Source organism: Rhinatrema bivittatum, chromosome 2 (genome assembly GCF_901001135.1).
Source record: "Rhinatrema bivittatum chromosome 2, aRhiBiv1.1, whole genome shotgun sequence".
Classification (NCBI taxonomy): domain Eukaryota; kingdom Metazoa; phylum Chordata; class Amphibia; order Gymnophiona; family Rhinatrematidae; genus Rhinatrema; species Rhinatrema bivittatum.
Genome location: NC_042616.1, coordinates 35,345,007 through 35,361,646, shown reverse-complemented (window position 1 = coordinate 35,361,646; position 16,640 = coordinate 35,345,007). Strand labels below are relative to the sequence as shown.

The following is a 16,640-nucleotide window of genomic DNA, read 5'->3' as shown; positions in this document are numbered from 1 at the left end:
ACTACCACCGGTTCCGTCGTCAAAGATAGGCCCAAAGTTTCTGGCAGCCACACTTGGACTAGCGGCACTAGACCGGGATCTTTCACCGATTCCGGGACGCCAAGGTTACGTAAATTGTTTTGCCATCCTCTATTCTCTTGATCTACGAGTTGATCTTTCAAGACCGCATTTTCTTTCTTTAAGGCTTGCAATTCTATCTCTGTACATCCATATGTGTTTCCTGTGTCACCATTCGGGACTCTAGTTCTTTGATTCTACGATTATGTGTCTCAAAAGATTCTTTTCTTTCGTCTGTTGACGATTGCAATTTGATTAATTTGTCTTCCAAAAGCGCTGATCCATGTTTGGAAATTTCTTTAATTAAATCAGCTTTGAGCTCTTGCATCGATTTTTCAAACTCCGACGCCATTTGCAAATCTCCAGCCTTTATCTTATCCTGCGTTTGTCATTGCGGTCTCGTCGTCATTCCTTCTCGCACCTCTCATTAGTCACGCTGCTGGTGGTCACTTGCCGTTTGTGAGAATTTTTCACAAATAACAACAAAATCAAGGTGCTCAAGGGGCAGCCCGAGCAGAGTTCTTCAGGTTCCCAACTTCACAGCTGCATGACGTCACCGGACGTCCCTCCTGTCATTCTTTATTAAGTTAGTGGTTCAAAAAGGGAGAGCTTCATAATGACAGGTATTAAACATTGCAATCCTGCCCTCTCTGTACAAACACTGCTGCAGGTTTGTAACCTGGGATACTGCAGTCAGCTCTGACTCTGATGGGACCCTGAGCATACCCGAGACACAGAAGAGGCAATTTGGGACCCTCCTGGGTGTGAGAAGAGAGAACAGGAGTCCCACAAAGAGAGATTCTGTGTCCCATGTTCTGGGTGTCACTGGTTTCCGGTTGCAGTAGTCCTGCTCCTGGACTGTGTGTTATGTGACTGTGAATTATATACACCAGGAAGCTCCCTCCTACCCTTCTGAGCCCTGGTACTGGGAGATGTAATGCAGAAGGTGCTGAGTGTTTCTGGTTTGTGTTTCAGGTCCCAGTAACCTTTCAGGACATCGCTGTCTATTTCTCCCAGGAGGAGTGGGAGGATTTAGAAGAATGGCAGAAGGAGCTTTACAAGGAGGTGATGAAGGAGAATTATCAGATGCTCAGCTCACTAGGTAAGGAGAGACGTTTTTAAGAAATTCATATTTTTAGGAGGGGAAAACAGAATGTTATTTGATTATTGAGTGAAGTTCAGCTTTCTGCATTGCCAGGGGCTGGGAATTCTACAGAGGCAGCATTCATTGCCCCAGTGGAGGACACAGAGTCGTCATTGCTCAGAGGTGACACCTAATGGTTGGATTCATATTCCATGATTGCAGGGCTCTGGAAGGTGCCTTGACATCTGCCCCCTCCCCTTCCAGCCCAGGGCCATCATTGCAATGAGCAGGCTCAGCGTTTTGGGAGGAATGTAAAATGGGGGGAGAAATTCCCAGGTAGCTGCGAATGAAAAATAAAGGTACCAGAACCAATGCTGGATCTGAATGAACTGGAAGTATAAAGCAGCAGGAGAAAACCACCAGGTCACAAGAAGAAAGAAAGGAAAAGTATTTCTTAGCAATTGTGTGAAAGAGGACGTCGATGGGGATAAATGACAGGAGGTATGAGGGAAAATATTTCTTAGTAATTACAATGATGAAGAGGAGGGGATGGGGATAAATGAGGGAGGGGAGGTGGGAGAGGAGTGTAACAGGATAGAAAGGGAAAGTATTTCTTAGTAATTGTAGTGAGGAAGAGGAGGGGATGGGGATAAATGAGGGAGGAGAGGTGGGAGAGGAGTGTAACAGGATAGAAAGGGAAAGTATTTCTTAGTAATTGTAGTGAGGAAGAGGAAGGGATGGGGATAAATGAGGGAGGGAGGTGGGAGAGGAGTGTAACAGGATAGAAAGGGAAAGTATTTCTTAGTAATTGTAGTGAGGAAGAGGAGGGGGATGGGGATAAATGAGGGAGGGGAGGTGGGCGAGGAGTGTAACAGGATAGAAAGGGAAAGTATTTCTTAGTAATTGTAGTGAGGAAGAGGAGGGGGATGGGGATAAATGAGGGAGGGGAGGTAGGCGAGGAGTGTAACAGGATAGAAAGGGAAAGTATTTCTTAGTAATTGTGAGGAAGAGGAGGGGGATGGGGATAAATGAGGGAGGGGAGTGTAACAGGATAGAAAGGGAAAGTATTTCTTAGTAATTGTAGTGAGGAAGAGGAGGGGGAGGGAGATAAATGAGGGAGGGGAGGTGGGAAAGGAGTGTAACAGGATAGAAAGGGAAAGTATTTCTTAGTAATTGTAGTGAGGAAGAGGAGAGGATGGGGATAAATGAGGGAGGGGAGGTGGGGGAGGAGTGTAACAGGATAGAAAGGGAAAGTATTTCTTAGTAATTGTAGTGAGGAAGAGGAGGGGATGGGGATAAATGAGGGAGGGGAGTGTAACAGGATGGAAAGGGAAAGTATTTCTTAGTAATTGTGAGGAAGAGGAGGGGGATGGGGATAAATGAGGGAGGGGAGTGTAACAGGATAGAAAGGGAAAGTATTTCTTAGTAATTGTAGTGAGGAAGAGCTTTCCTTGCATAAAGCCTCTTGTTTTTTCCCCGTAATGGAGGCCATTCAAGAATTGATTGATCTTGAGTGGGGCACCCCTGAGGCTAATTTCAAAGGGAGTCAGATTTTGGAAGGCCTGTACCCTCTGGATCCAGTCGTAAGAGAGCACTTATGTTGTCCTAAGGTGGATGCACTTGTGTGTGCAGTCTCCAAGTGGACCACTATTCCTGTGGAAGGAGGTGCAGCCTTGATGGATGTTCATGATAAAACGATTGATAGTATCCTTAAGGAAGCCTTTGAAGCCGTAGCAATGACTCTGCAGATTGATTCTTGATGTCCCCTGGTGGCTCTTATTTGCTTCTCTCCCAGGAGGTCGATGATTCTGGGGTAAATTCCAGGGCAGTTATGGAACCAGCTGCTGCCTTTTTGGCACATTGTGGGCTGTGATTTGGTCTGCAACTCAGCCAGACTGGATGGCTTCGATAGTGGCGGCCAGGCGTCAATTATGGTTGAGAAATTGGTCGGCCGATGTGATTTCAAAGGCTGATCTCACCAAGTTGCCCTTTCAAGGCTCGCTTTTGTTTGGCAGCAAATTGGAGAAACTGGCCAGTAAGTGGGGAGAATCTTCGGTTCCTCGTTTGCCGGAAGATAAGTATCAGGTGCAGAGCTCCCCCAACATGAGAGGTCGTGCTAGGGGATCCAAGCGTTTTGATCCTATAGAGGAGCGACCTTTCAAAGGACTTGATCTTTTGGTAGGTCTCAGGCCTTGTCCCCGTCAACCCAGAAGAGGTGCAGGCTCGTATAGTGGAACTTCCTGAACCTCCCAATGAAGTTTTGCCGACCTTCCCCTGGGAACAGGAGATAGGGAGACGCCTCTCTCTCTTATCAGAGGTCGGTTGAAATCACATCGGATCAGTGGGTCCTGGAGGTGATACGAGAAGGGTATGCAATAGAGTTTCGCATTGTTCCATGCTACGTGTTCATGGAGTCTCCCTGCCACTCCCCGCAAAAGAAGTGGGCAGTGGAGGGTACATTGGCAAGTCTCCTTAGTCTGAAGGCTGTGGTCCCTGTGCCCACGTCGCAAGAAAACACGGGGCGATATTCCATTTATTTCATTGTGCCAAAGAAGGAGGGCTCCTTTCGTCCCATCCTGGGTCTCAAAGGCGTCAACTGTCATCTGCAAGTGAAGCGTTTTCGAATGGAGACCTTATGCTCAGTGATCATGGCCATTCAGTTGGGAGAATTTCTGACCCCTGTGGATCTGTCCAAGGCGTATCTTCCCATTCCCATCCAACTAGAACATCAACGCTTCCTGCGGTTCACCTTTCTGGGATGCCATTATCAGTTTCGGGCACTGCCCTTTGGTCTGGCCACCGCTCCCAGAACTTTTCCAAGGTAATGGTGGTGGTTGCGGCAGAGTTGAGAGAGGATGGAATCCTGGTACACCCATATTTGGACGACTGGCTGATTTGTGCCAAGTCGCTGGAAGAGAGCCGCCTGGTGACTCGCAAGCCGATTTCTCTGTTGCGGGAGCTCAGCTGGTTGGTGAACCTAGCCAAGAGCAGTCTTCAGCCTACTCAGTCGTTGGAATACCTGGGGGTTTGGTTCGACACGAAGCAGGGCAAGGTGTTCCTGCCAGAAGTTCTAATTCAGAAGTTGCTAGCTCAATTCCATCTGTTGTTGAACACTCTGATTCTGTGTGGTCTTGACTTAATGGCAGCGACCCTGGAAGTGGTACCATGGATGAGGGCGCATATGCATCCTCTTCAGCACTTCCTGCTATCTCGGTGGAAGCCGCAGCCCCAGGACTATTCGATGCGGCTCCATCTGCCGATGGAGGTCTCCTCTCAACTGCAGTGGTGGCTGCAGGCAGATCATCTACGGAAGGGAGTTTCCCTATCCCCGCCGGACTGGCTAGTTCTGATGACAGATGCGAGTCTCCTGGGATGGGGAGCTCACTGTTAGGAACTGACAGCGCAAGGGCACTGGAATGCAGAAGAGTCTCTCTGGAACATCAATCAGCTGGAAGCCAGGGCGGTCCAGTTGGCATGTTTACAGTTTGGCGTCAAGCTGCAGGTTCAGTCGGTCGGCCTACATCAATCGGCAGGGAGGTACCAAGAGCCAGCAAGTGTCGCAGGAAATAGCTCAACTTATGGAGTGGGCAGAAGTACATCTCCAGATGATATCAGCCTCAGATATTGAAGGCAAAGAAGACGTAAGAGCAGACTTTCTCAGCAGAGAGAGTCTAGACCCAGGAGAGTGGGCATTGTCAGACAAAGTGTTTCAGCTGATTTGGGATTGCTGGGGTCTCTTGTTCCTAGACCTGTTGGTGACCTCGCACAATGCGAAAGTTCTGTGATTCTTCAGCCGCAGAAGAGATCCAGAGTCATTGTGGATCGATGCCCTAGTGCAGGAGTGGCCGGAAGACAAGTTGCTGAATGCCTTTCCTCCATGGCCCATGTTGGGCAGACTGATTCGAAGAATTGAATGCCACAGAGGGATGGTGCTCTTGGTAGCTCCAGACTGGCCCAGGAATCCATGGTATGCGGATCTGCGGAGGCTCCTGGTGGAGTTGCCTCTTTGACTTCCAGCACACAGGACCCTGTTGTGGCAGGGACCTGTCCTTCACGAAGATCTGACTCGATTTTGTCTTACGGTATGGCCCTTGAAAGGACTCGCTTGCTGAAACGTGGATCCTCTGTGGCAGTGATCTCCACCTTGCTAAGAGCTAGAAAGTTCTCCACTTCCTTGGCCTATGTGCAGGTTTGGAGAGCGTTTGAGGCCTGGTATGAGGATCGAGGTACTCTTCCTTTCCTTGGTCAGGATTCTGCTTATTTTGGAATTTTTGCAGGCTGGCTTGAATAAAGGCTTGGCTTTCAGTTCCTTAAAGGTACAGGTAGCGGCTCTCACCTGTTTCAGGGGGTCAGGTAAATGGTGGATCCTTGTCGGCTCATCCTGATGTGGCCCATTTTCTGAAAGAAGTGAAATTGCTGCCTCCTTTGCAGTTTCCGGTTCCCCTATGGAGTCTTAATTTGGTTTTGGAGTTTCTGGCAGGCCCTACATTTAGACCACTATGTACTCTGTCCTTGTAGTTGCTGACCTTGAAGGTGTTTCTTGTGGCAATTTGTTCTGTGCGTAGGGTTTTCGAACCGCAGGCCTTGTCCTGCTGGGAGCCATTTCTCCAGGGCAGTCCAGCTGCGTACTGTTCCTTCCTTTTTACCAAAGTTTTACTTGAATCAATCCATCTTTCTGCCGTCTCTGGACAGAGAGGGAGATGCAGAGGTGCATCGTCTGTTGCGACCCTTGGATGTCAAGAGACGTATTGACAGGTAACTGGAAGTTATGCGGAAATCGGATCGCCTGTTTGTTCTGCATGGCGAGGCCGGCTAGACAGGGAGAGCCGGCCTCGTGAGCTACGATAGCTCGCTGGATTAAGGAGGCCGCGTCTGTGGATGCTGAGCAGCCATTGCCTAGTCAGATTAGGTCTCATTCCACTAGGGCTCAGGCAGTGTCATGGGCAGAGGTTAGACCGTTGTCTCCCATCGACATTTGCCGAGCTGCGATGTGGTCTGGATGTGCAGGCCCGGGAGGATGCGGCCTTTATGCGTGTGGTTTTGACTGGAGCGCGGGCAGCCTCCCACCCTCTTCGGGAGTAGCTTGGGTACATCCCACTGGTTCTGGATTCATCTGACCGGATGCTAAGAAATGAGAAATTACTACGTACCTGATAATTTCCTTATCTTCAGGACAGTCAGATGAATCCAGCTTCCTTCCCTCGGCTGCCAGATGATCCTTCTGTGTGCTGACGTTTTACAGGGCTTACTGGTCCCTAGCTTAGTGTTATTACTTTCTTTTCTGAGCTCAGTGTTGCCTGTTGGCTGAGTATTGAAATGGTTATCTGTTTTTTAATCAAGTCTTTTGCTAGTCTGTCCACTGTTGCTTTTGACGAGAATACTGGCGGGCCGAGGTCACTGCCGGGCTATATGTACTGTGACGTCTGCTGGCAGAGGTGCATAACCCACTTCTCCTGGATTCATCTGACTGAAGACAAGGAAATTCTCAGGTAAGTAGTCATTTCTCATTTTACCAGCAGTCTTGAGAGTATCAGAATTACCCTCCTTCCTTTGGCTTAGATAATGCCAACCATTTTATTACAGGTTTGCTTTACTCTGAGGGATTACTGTAGTAACTTTAGTAGCCAGGCAAAACATTTCTTACTAGGAAACGTGACAGCGGGATCTTAGCAGATTAAAGAATTAGCAACATTATGACATGACCCTAGCCTGGACTTGCATAGGAAGGTGGTAAAGAAGCCGAGCTGACTAATCCACTGACCAGAGCTGTTTCTCACCCCTGCTGTGACCTCTGACCAGGCTTCTCCCTTTGGAATCTCTGAGGCTGCATCTCGTGCTCTGATTGTCTCCACTCTCCTCCGGTCTCCTGAAATGCCTCCTGCTAAAAGGGAGCTCACCCTGTCACTTGCGAGCCGCGGAGCGGGTTCTCAGCACACTGCTGAGGGTTGTTTCAGCTTCTCTGGGATGGTCAGCGACCCATTGCTTTCACTCCCTGCTGTTTGCAAGGGCTTACTAATGTATTACCTATGCATTACATTGAGAATTGGATCAAGGATGAACGCTTGATGTGATTTTCTTGGATTTCAGCAAAGCTTTTGATACGGTCCGACGTAGGAGGCTCAGGAATAAAATGAGAAGCTTGGGACTTGACACCAAGGTGGTGGCGTGGATTACAAACTGTTTGACTGACCAGAGACAGCGTGTAAGGGGACACGGAACCCCACGCTGAAGAGAGAGCCGTGTTAAGCGGAGTGCCACAGGGATAGGTATTAAGACCTGTTCAATGTCTTCGTGAGCGACATTGCGGAAGGGATAGAAGGTAAAGTTTGTCTATTTGCAGATGATACTAAGATCTGCAACAGAGTGGACACGTCGGAAGGCATAGAGAGAATGAAAAGTGATTTAAGAAAGCTTGAAGAGTAGTGAAAGATTTGGCAGCTGGGATTCAGTGCCAAGAAGTGCAGAGTCCTGCATCTGGGATGCGGTAATCCAAAAGAGCTGTATGTGATGGGGGGTGAAGGGCTGTTGTACACGGAGCAAGAGAGGGACCTTGGGGTGATTGTGTCTGATGATCTGAAGATGGTGAAGCAACGTGACAAGGCGATAGCTAAAGCCAGAAGAATGCAGGGCTGCATAGAGAGAGAAATAACCAGTAAGGAAAAGGAGGTGATAATGCACTTGTACAGGTCCTTGGTGAGGCCTCACCTGGAGTACTGTGTTCGGTTCTGGAGACCGTATCTCAAAAAGGATAGAGACAGGATGGAGGCGGTCCAGAGAAGGGCGACCAAAATATTGTGGGGTCAGCATCGGAAGACTTATGAGGAGAGGTTGAAGGATCTTAATATCTATACTCTGGAAGAGAAGGGGGTACGGGGGATATGATACAGACCTTCAGAAACCTGAAAGGTTTTAATGAAGCAGAAACTTTGAACCTTTTCCATTGGAAAGAAATCAGTAGAACTAGGGGTCATGAAATTAAACTCCAGGAGGGTGACTCTTCATGGAGAGATTGATGGATGCCTGGAATGCCAGGAGGGTGACTCTTCATGGAGAGATTGATGGATGCCTGGAATGCCAGGAGGGTGACTCTTCATGGAGAGATTGATGGATGCCTGGAATGCCCTCCCGGAGGAGACAGTGAAGAAAAAAAACAGTAAATGGGTTCAAAAAGGCATGGGATAAACACTGTGGATCCTTAAAGCCTAGAGTTGGAAATTAAGAAACAAGGGGTATCCAGCATGGAGTGGCAACTACTCCCGCTAACAGAAGGCTTGGGCAGTTAGCTTACATGATTTTGACGCAACCTGCACAAAGCAGCAGTTACTACCCTTAACAGAAACAAGGGGGTAACATGCACGGAGCGGCAGTTACTACACTTAACAGAAACATGGGGGTAACCTGCATGGAGCGGCAGCTACTACCCTTAACAGAAACATGGGGGTAACCTGCACGGAGTGGCAGTTACTACCCTTACCAGAATGCATAGAGGTAACCTGCATGGAGCGGCAGTTACTACCCTTGACAGAAACATGGGGGTAACCTGCATGGAGCGGCAGTTACTACCCTTGACAGAAACATGGGAGTAACCTGGATGGAGCAGCAGTTACTACCCTTAACAGAAACGTGGGAGTAACCTGCATGGAGCGGTAGTTACTACCCTTAACAGAAACATGGGAGTAACCTGCATGGAGCGGCAGTTACTACCCTTAACAGAAACATGGGAGTAACCTGCATGGAGCGGCAGTTACTACCCTTACCAGAATGCATAGAGGTAACCTGCATGGAGCGGCAGTTACTACCCTTGACAGAAACATGGGGGTAACCTGCATGGAGCGGCAGTTACTACCCTTGACAGAAACATGGGAGTAACCTGCATGGAGCGGCAGTTACTACCCTTGACAGAAACATGGGAGTAACCTGCATGGAGCGGCAGTTACTACCCTTGACAGAAACATGGGGTAACCTGCATGGAGCGGCAGTTACTACCCTTGACAGAAACATGGGGTAACCTGCATGGAGCAGCAGTTACTACCCTTAACAGAAACATGGGAGTAACCTGCATGGAGCGGCAGTTACTACCCTTGACAGAAACGTGGGGGTAACCTGCACGGAGCGGCAGTTACTACCCTTACCAGAATGCATAGAGGTAACCTGCATGGAGCGGCAGTTACTACCCTTGACAGAAACATGGGGGTAACCTGCATGGAGCGGCAGTTACTACCCTTGACAGAAACATGGGAGTAACCTGGATGGAGCAGCAGTTACTACCCTTAACAGAAACGTGGGAGTAACCTGCATGGAGCGGCAGTTACTACCCTTAACAGAAACATGGGAGTAACCTGCATGGAGCGGCAGTTACTACCCTTAACAGAAACATGGGAGTAACCTGCATGGAGCGGCAGTTACTACCCTTACCAGAATGCATAGAGGTAACCTGCATGGAGCGGCAGTTACTACCCTTGACAGAAACATGGGAGTAACCTGCATGGAGCGGCAGTTACTACCCTTGACAGAAACATGGGGTAACCTGCATGGAGCGGCAGTTACTACCCTTGACAGAAACATGGGGTAACCTGCATGGAGCAGCAGTTACTACCCTTAACAGAAACATGGGAGTAACCTGCATGGAGCGGCAGTTACTACCCTTGACAGAAACGTGGGGGTAACCTGCACGGAGCGGCAGTTACTACCCTTAACAGAAACATGGGAGTAACCTGCATGGAGCGGCAGTTACTACCCTTGACAGAAACGTGGGGGTAACCTGCACGGAGCGGCAGTTACTACCCTTAACAGAAACATGGGAGTAACCTGCATGGAGCGGCAGTTACTACCCTTGACAGAAACGTGGGGGTAACCTGCACGGAGTGGCAGTTACTACCCTTAACAGAAACATGGGAGTAACCTGCACGGAGCGGCAGTTACTACCCTTAACAGAAACATGGGAGTAACCTGCATGGAGCGGCAGTTACTACCCTTGACAGAAACATGGGGTAACCTGCATGGAGCAGCAGTTACTACCCTTAACAGAAACATGGGAGTAACCTGCATGGAGCGGCAGTTACTACCCTTGACAGAAACGTGGGGGTAACCTGCACGGAGCGGCAGTTACTACCCTTACCAGAATGCATAGAGGTAACCTGCACGGAGCGGCAGTTACTACCCTTGACAGAAACATGGGGGTAACCTGCATGGAGCGGCAGTTACTACCCTTGACAGAAACATGGGAGTAACCTGGATGGAGCAGCAGTTACTACCCTTAACAGAAACGTGGGAGTAACCTGCATGGAGCGGCAGTTACTACCCTTAACAGAAACATGGGAGTAACCTGCATGGAGCGGCAGTTACTACCCTTAACAGAAACATGGGAGTAACCTGCATGGAGCGGCAGTTACTACCCTTACCAGAATGCATAGAGGTAACCTGCATGGAGCGGCAGTTACTACCCTTGACAGAAACATGGGAGTAACCTGCATGGAGCGGCAGTTACTACCCTTGACAGAAACATGGGAGTAACCTGCATGGAGCGGCAGTTACTACCCTTGACAGAAACATGGGGTAACCTGCATGGAGCGGCAGTTACTACCCTTGACAGAAACATGGGGTAACCTGCATGGAGCAGCAGTTACTACCCTTAACAGAAAAATGGGAGTAACCTGCATGGAGCGGCAGTTACTACCCTTGACAGAAACGTGGGGGTAACCTGCACGGAGCGGCAGTTACTACCCTTAACAGAAACATGGGAGTAACCTGCATGGAGCGGCAGTTACTACCCTTGACAGAAACGTGGGGGTAACCTGCACGGAGCGGCAGTTACTACCCTTAACAGAAACATGGGAGTAACCTGCATGGAGCGGCAGTTACTACCCTTGACAGAAACGTGGGGGTAACCTGCACGGAGTGGCAGTTACTACCCTTAACAGAAACATGGGAGTAACCTGCACGGAGCGGCAGTTACTACCCTTAACAGAAACATGGGAGTAACCTGCATGGAGCGGCAGTTACTACCCTTGACAGAAACATGGGGTAACCTGCATGGAGCAGCAGTTACTACCCTTAACAGAAACATGGGAGTAACCTGCATGGAGCGGCAGTTACTACCCTTGACAGAAACGTGGGGGTAACCTGCACGGAGCGGCAGTTACTACCCTTACCAGAATGCATAGAGGTAACCTGCATGGAGCGGCAGTTACTACCCTTGACAGAAACATGGGGGTAACCTGCATGGAGCGGCAGTTACTACCCTTGACAGAAACATGGGAGTAACCTGGATGGAGCAGCAGTTACTACCCTTAACAGAAACGTGGGAGTAACCTGCATGGAGCGGCAGTTACTACCCTTAACAGAAACATGGGAGTAACCTGCATGGAGCGGCAGTTACTACCCTTAACAGAAACATGGGAGTAACCTGCATGGAGCGGCAGTTACTACCCTTACCAGAATGCATAGAGGTAACCTGCATGGAGCGGCAGTTACTACCCTTGACAGAAACATGGGGGTAACCTGCATGGAGCGGCAGTTACTACCCTTGACAGAAACATGGGAGTAACCTGCATGGAGCGGCAGTTACTACCCTTGACAGAAACATGGGAGTAACCTGCATGGAGCGGCAGTTACTACCCTTGACAGAAACATGGGGTAACCTGCATGGAGTGGCAGTTATTACCCTTGACAGAAACATGGGGTAACCTGCATGGAGCAGCAGTTACTACCCTTAACAGAAACATGGGAGTAACCTGCATGGAGCGGCAGTTACTACCCTTGACAGAAACGTGGGGGTAACCTGCACGGAGCGGCAGTTACTACCCTTAACAGAAACATGGGAGTAACCTGCATGGAGCGGCAGTTACTACCCTTGACAGAAACGTGGGGGTAACTTGCACGGAGCGGCAGTTACTACCCTTAACAGAAACATGGGAGTAACCTGCATGGAGCGGCAGTTACTACCCTTGACAGAAACGTGGGGGTAACCTGCACGGAGTGGCAGTTACTACCCTTAACAGAAACATGGGAGTAACCTGCACGGAGCGGCAGTTACTACCCTTAACAGAAACATGGGAGTAACCTGCATGGAGCGGCAGTTACTACCCTTAACAGAAACATGGGAGTAACCTGCATGGAGCGGCAGTTACTACCCTTGACAGAAACGTGGAGGTAACCTGCACGGAGCGGCAGTTACTACCCTTAACAGAAACATGGGGTAACCTGCATGGAGCAGCAGTTACTACCCTTAACAGAAACATGGGGTAACATGCACGGAGCGGCAGTTACTACCCTTGACAGAAACATGGGGTAACCTGCTGTTAAGTGGAATCCCAGACCCTTAGCAGAACACATGGAAGTAACCTGGATGGAGCGTCATTTACTACCCTTAACAGAAACCTAGGGGTAACCTGCATGGAGCGAGATTATTACTCCTAACGGAAAGCATTGGGGTAACCTGGACGGAGCGGCAGTTTCTACCATAAGAAAATGGGTGGACCATTTGGTCTTTTTCCTGCCGTTATTACTATGTTACTCTATATTATTGTGTGAGTTAATGCATACTAAGGTGAATGCACAATTAAAAGTCTGATTGGCTCATCTCTCGAGTGCTTCAAGTATTCTTTGTCTCCTTCTCCTGGTTCAGCTTCAGGCCAGGCTGGGACTAAGCAGCTGGCAGCGTCCGGCCCTGATTAGCCTGAGTCCTGTAAACCGGGGGCTCAGGGATGTTCTCTCTTTCACAGACACACAGCACCCGGTGTCCTTATGTTTTCTCTGCGCTTGGAGAGTCTTCGTGGTTGGCGCGGCTCTGTGAATCGGATAAGCTGCGCGCATTCACATCTTGACTAGAAAAGTCTCTCATCTCTTGCTCTCTGCGGCCGGATGCAAACAGGCCAATGTCCATTTTGCCAACGGCCGAGAATCCATCTTAGCCACATCTACAGTTGGTAAGAATTTGGGGTCTCCATACAATACTTGAAACCAGAAAGACTTCATAAAATTTACCCCCATCTTAAATCTGATGGCAGTTACGTGAGGGAGAGGGCTCCTTGTTTCATATCTGGTGGGCTTGTCCCCAGATCCAGAAGTTTTGGGATATGATTGTTTTTAATCTAATAAATAGTGAAGGTCCGGATACCCAAAAGACCCTGAATGTTTTCTGTTAAGTATTCCAATACCAAATGGGCCTACATCTCTCCAGATTTTAATTTTGCAAATATTCCTTGAGGCAGGAGTGTCCTCGGTGGCACATTGGAAACAACTGGAGCTCCCTTCACTTCTGCAGGTTCATCAACGCCTTCATAAGATTTTTTTTTTCAGGGAAAATTGACTGCGATACGCCAGAATTCACTTGAGAAGTTTAATAGCGAATGGCAGCCTTGTATGAACTGGTCACAGCCTAATTCCTCGTGAATCAGTACGGCTTTATCTATCTCTTTTCCATCGGTTAGACTATGTAAGGTTATATTTATATGTTGTTTAGTGCTCGACGAGGCATCGGTCCCAGGACTGGAGGGGGAGGAACGAGTGGCAGGGTGTGTATTGCTTTATATTGCTTTGTTACTTTTATTCTGTTCCATCTTGGGCAGTTTGAAAGATTTGCGCCTTTACTATTGTACCACTGTAGTGTGTGAATAAACTTTAAAGTACAAAACGAGAATCTTCCACAGATGAAGTTGGTGCGAGAGCTCTTGAGACCCCCACAGGCCCCTTCGTCAGGTGCGAGCTCAGAGACTCCAGGGAACCCTCACCCCGGTAGGATTTCTGTGAGGCGGAGAGGCTGGAAATCTGGCTCTGCACGTTCGGAGGGAATTTCATGTAGAAATAGCTGGGACACTTGGAAGTAGCACGCACGTGGGCACAGGCTGTTTTGTAAACGTCGAGAGTACGCGTGTGGTTTTTGGTTTCCTGTCTCCATTTTACTGGGGGATGAAAGAGCTGAGAAGTTGCCATTTTGTACACATTGCCTGCGCTTTTACCCTGCTGACGCCTGCACGTGAGATCCGAATTGTCTGTTGCCGGCGGTTACTGGCTGGGAGATCTGGGTGAAGTGTTAGAGGGTTTGGGTGAACTGGTGCAGGTGTTGTGGAACCGGTGATTCCAAGTATTTTCAAACCGGTACACGCGCCCGCGTTAAAATATCCCGGCCTCCGCATTTAATTCTGGGTGTTTACCCATGCAGCGCCTGAGTTGTTTCACGGGTAAATAATACACGCGCGTGTTCGTAGGAGAGAGAAGGTCTGCATGCTCTTGCACTGGAAATATTTGCACGTTCTGAAATGTAAGCTTGCTTGCTTCTGGAGCAGAAGTATGTGCTGTTTACACTTCTGTGCAATACTGACATTAATCTCCACGCGTCGTCTTAAGGACACACAGGCTGTACCATGGAGAGGTTTGGGAGTTAGGCTTCCTGTGTACAGTGAACTCTCTTCATACGTGTCCCGAGCTGGAGGCACAGACGCTTACTGTGTTTCCTCTTTGTTTGCAGATTAAAAGAGATAAATGTTCTTGAGATACTTACACAGCAGCTTTTTTCAGTTTAGGACCTCCACACTATCACCGTCACCCCTGACCCTGCCTGACTCTGGTCTCCCTCACCAGTCCCCTCAGTATCTGCCCCTAACCTGCTCAATTTCTGTCACTCTTGTGCTTTCTTCTACCTCTGGTCGGCTCTCTCAGGCCTTCCCTGCCCTCTCAGTAAAGAAATATTTCCTCCTGATTCCTCTTGAGTCTCCCTCCTCCTATCTCTGTGCCCAGAGCCTTTTTCTATAGGAAATGCTCCATTCTTGTACACTGGTGCAGCCCATCTTTCCCTTCTTCATATTTTAGTTCATTGCAAGCCTTCTCCATAAATTAACCAATAATATTTTTCCGAGTGACTGTGAGAAACCTAATGCGGCTTTCTTACCTCAGGAACAGGCTCCCCGACCACCACCCCTGAGATTATCTCCCACATTGAACGAGGGGAAGAGCCGTACGTCAGGGATGAGCCGGGATCAGAGGAAGGAGGAACTGGGAGAAGCAGCTGCTCAGGTGAGTGCGGGAATAAGAGGGACTGGGGTAAAACTGCTGAGCTGGAGAGTGGAAGTGCAGAGACCCCTTCACAAGCTCCTCTGCAGATCTCTGTAATCACTCACAGGGTTTCCGTGACAGGCATTGGCTGTGTCTGGGTCATTTATTCATATTCAGATACCAAAAGGAGTAGAGTATGTGATTTACCTAATATGATCTGTCCCCAGATCATTTTTTCTCTGTGCTTAAAAGTAAGTGCAAAATCCAAACTTCTACATGAGCTGTTCCCCTGACAATTTTATAACACAATTTATGTGCATAAAACTTTGTTTCTTCTTCATCCAGTCAGGCCAGACCATACAAATGAGTTTTCCATGCCAGCCAGCAGATGGAGACAGAGATTACAGGCTCGCTGATGTCACTTCATATACACTCCTGTGCTGCCGGTATTCTCTGTCTCCAGCAGATGGTGGACGTGCATCCTGTGCTGTGGGTAATGGCTTGTTAAGCTGAAGCAGGAAATGAATTGCTGGAGGCTTCAGAACTGACAAATTTGTCTCTGTCCCTGAGTTGAGCAAGGTCCTTGGTGGTACCAATTAAAAAAAAAAAAAAAAAAGGTTGAAGCTCCTGAGGAGACGGCTTGGTGCTCCCTCCCTCAGTTGAGGACTGATGGGATCCTTCCTTCTCCTTCTCCTTCCCTCCTCTCCCCACCCCCTCCACCTTATCTGCCAGCTTCTCCTCCCTTACTGGTTTGTTTTGTTTTTTTTAATTTATAATTTTTATTGGTTTAAACATTAGCAAACAAATCAATGTAAAATGTTGGTATGGAAACAAACCATAGCACGAATACTGAACAATAATAATAACAATATTGAAATCCCCCCCCCCCCCCCCTGGTCCCCCATTCCCCCATGAGCTCACTGAGTCGCATTTATAGAAAGAACTCTGATCGTCTCTATTGGGTAAGTGTCAGAAAGAGAGTAAGTATATATATATATAAACCACGCAATCCGGTCCAAAAGTACACGTGACACTCCTGTATGGCAGCCGCTTTCTCCCATTGCAGATGTGGTGTCCATATTGCCCTGAACAGAGATGTCATGTGATGTAGTTCCACCGTCACTGCAGCCATCCTGCAAAAGCGATGACCTTTTTTTGTTGTACGACACTCAGGGTTGGGATGTCGGTCTGTTTCCAACACTTTGCAATGGCCAAGCTGGGTGCAATAAAAACTTGTTTTTTCCAAAGATTATGCACATGATCACATGTGAGAAAGCGAGCCAACGTGCCCACACTTACGCCAGCAATAGTTCACTGACTTGAGGGTATCTGCGATGCAAGGCGTGTGGCGTTATGTACCAGCCTGTGATCACTTTATAGCAATTCTCTGGCAGCGCAGCAGAGGTCGGACATTTCCGTGCCGGCATGGACATCTGCGCCCCGTCCTCTGCCCTTACGGGGAGTCCCAGATCTTTTTCCCACCCAGCAGTGGGCGGAGGTTGATGCA

The 16,640-nt window shown here is 48.7% G+C and overlaps 1 protein-coding gene across 1 annotated transcript in view; it reads left to right on the top strand.

Annotated features, from left to right (window-relative positions):
- LOC115083797 (zinc finger protein 11-like) overlaps nucleotides 1-16,640 on the top strand; it is a 43,772-nt gene that overhangs the window by 12,974 nt on the left and 14,158 nt on the right. Inside the window, exons 2-3 of the mRNA XM_029587818.1 lie at nucleotides 1,033-1,159; nucleotides 15,035-15,154. Coding sequence (XP_029443678.1) covers nucleotides 1,033-1,159; nucleotides 15,035-15,154 — 247 coding nt within the window. The remainder of the gene's footprint in view (nucleotides 1-1,032; nucleotides 1,160-15,034; nucleotides 15,155-16,640) is intronic.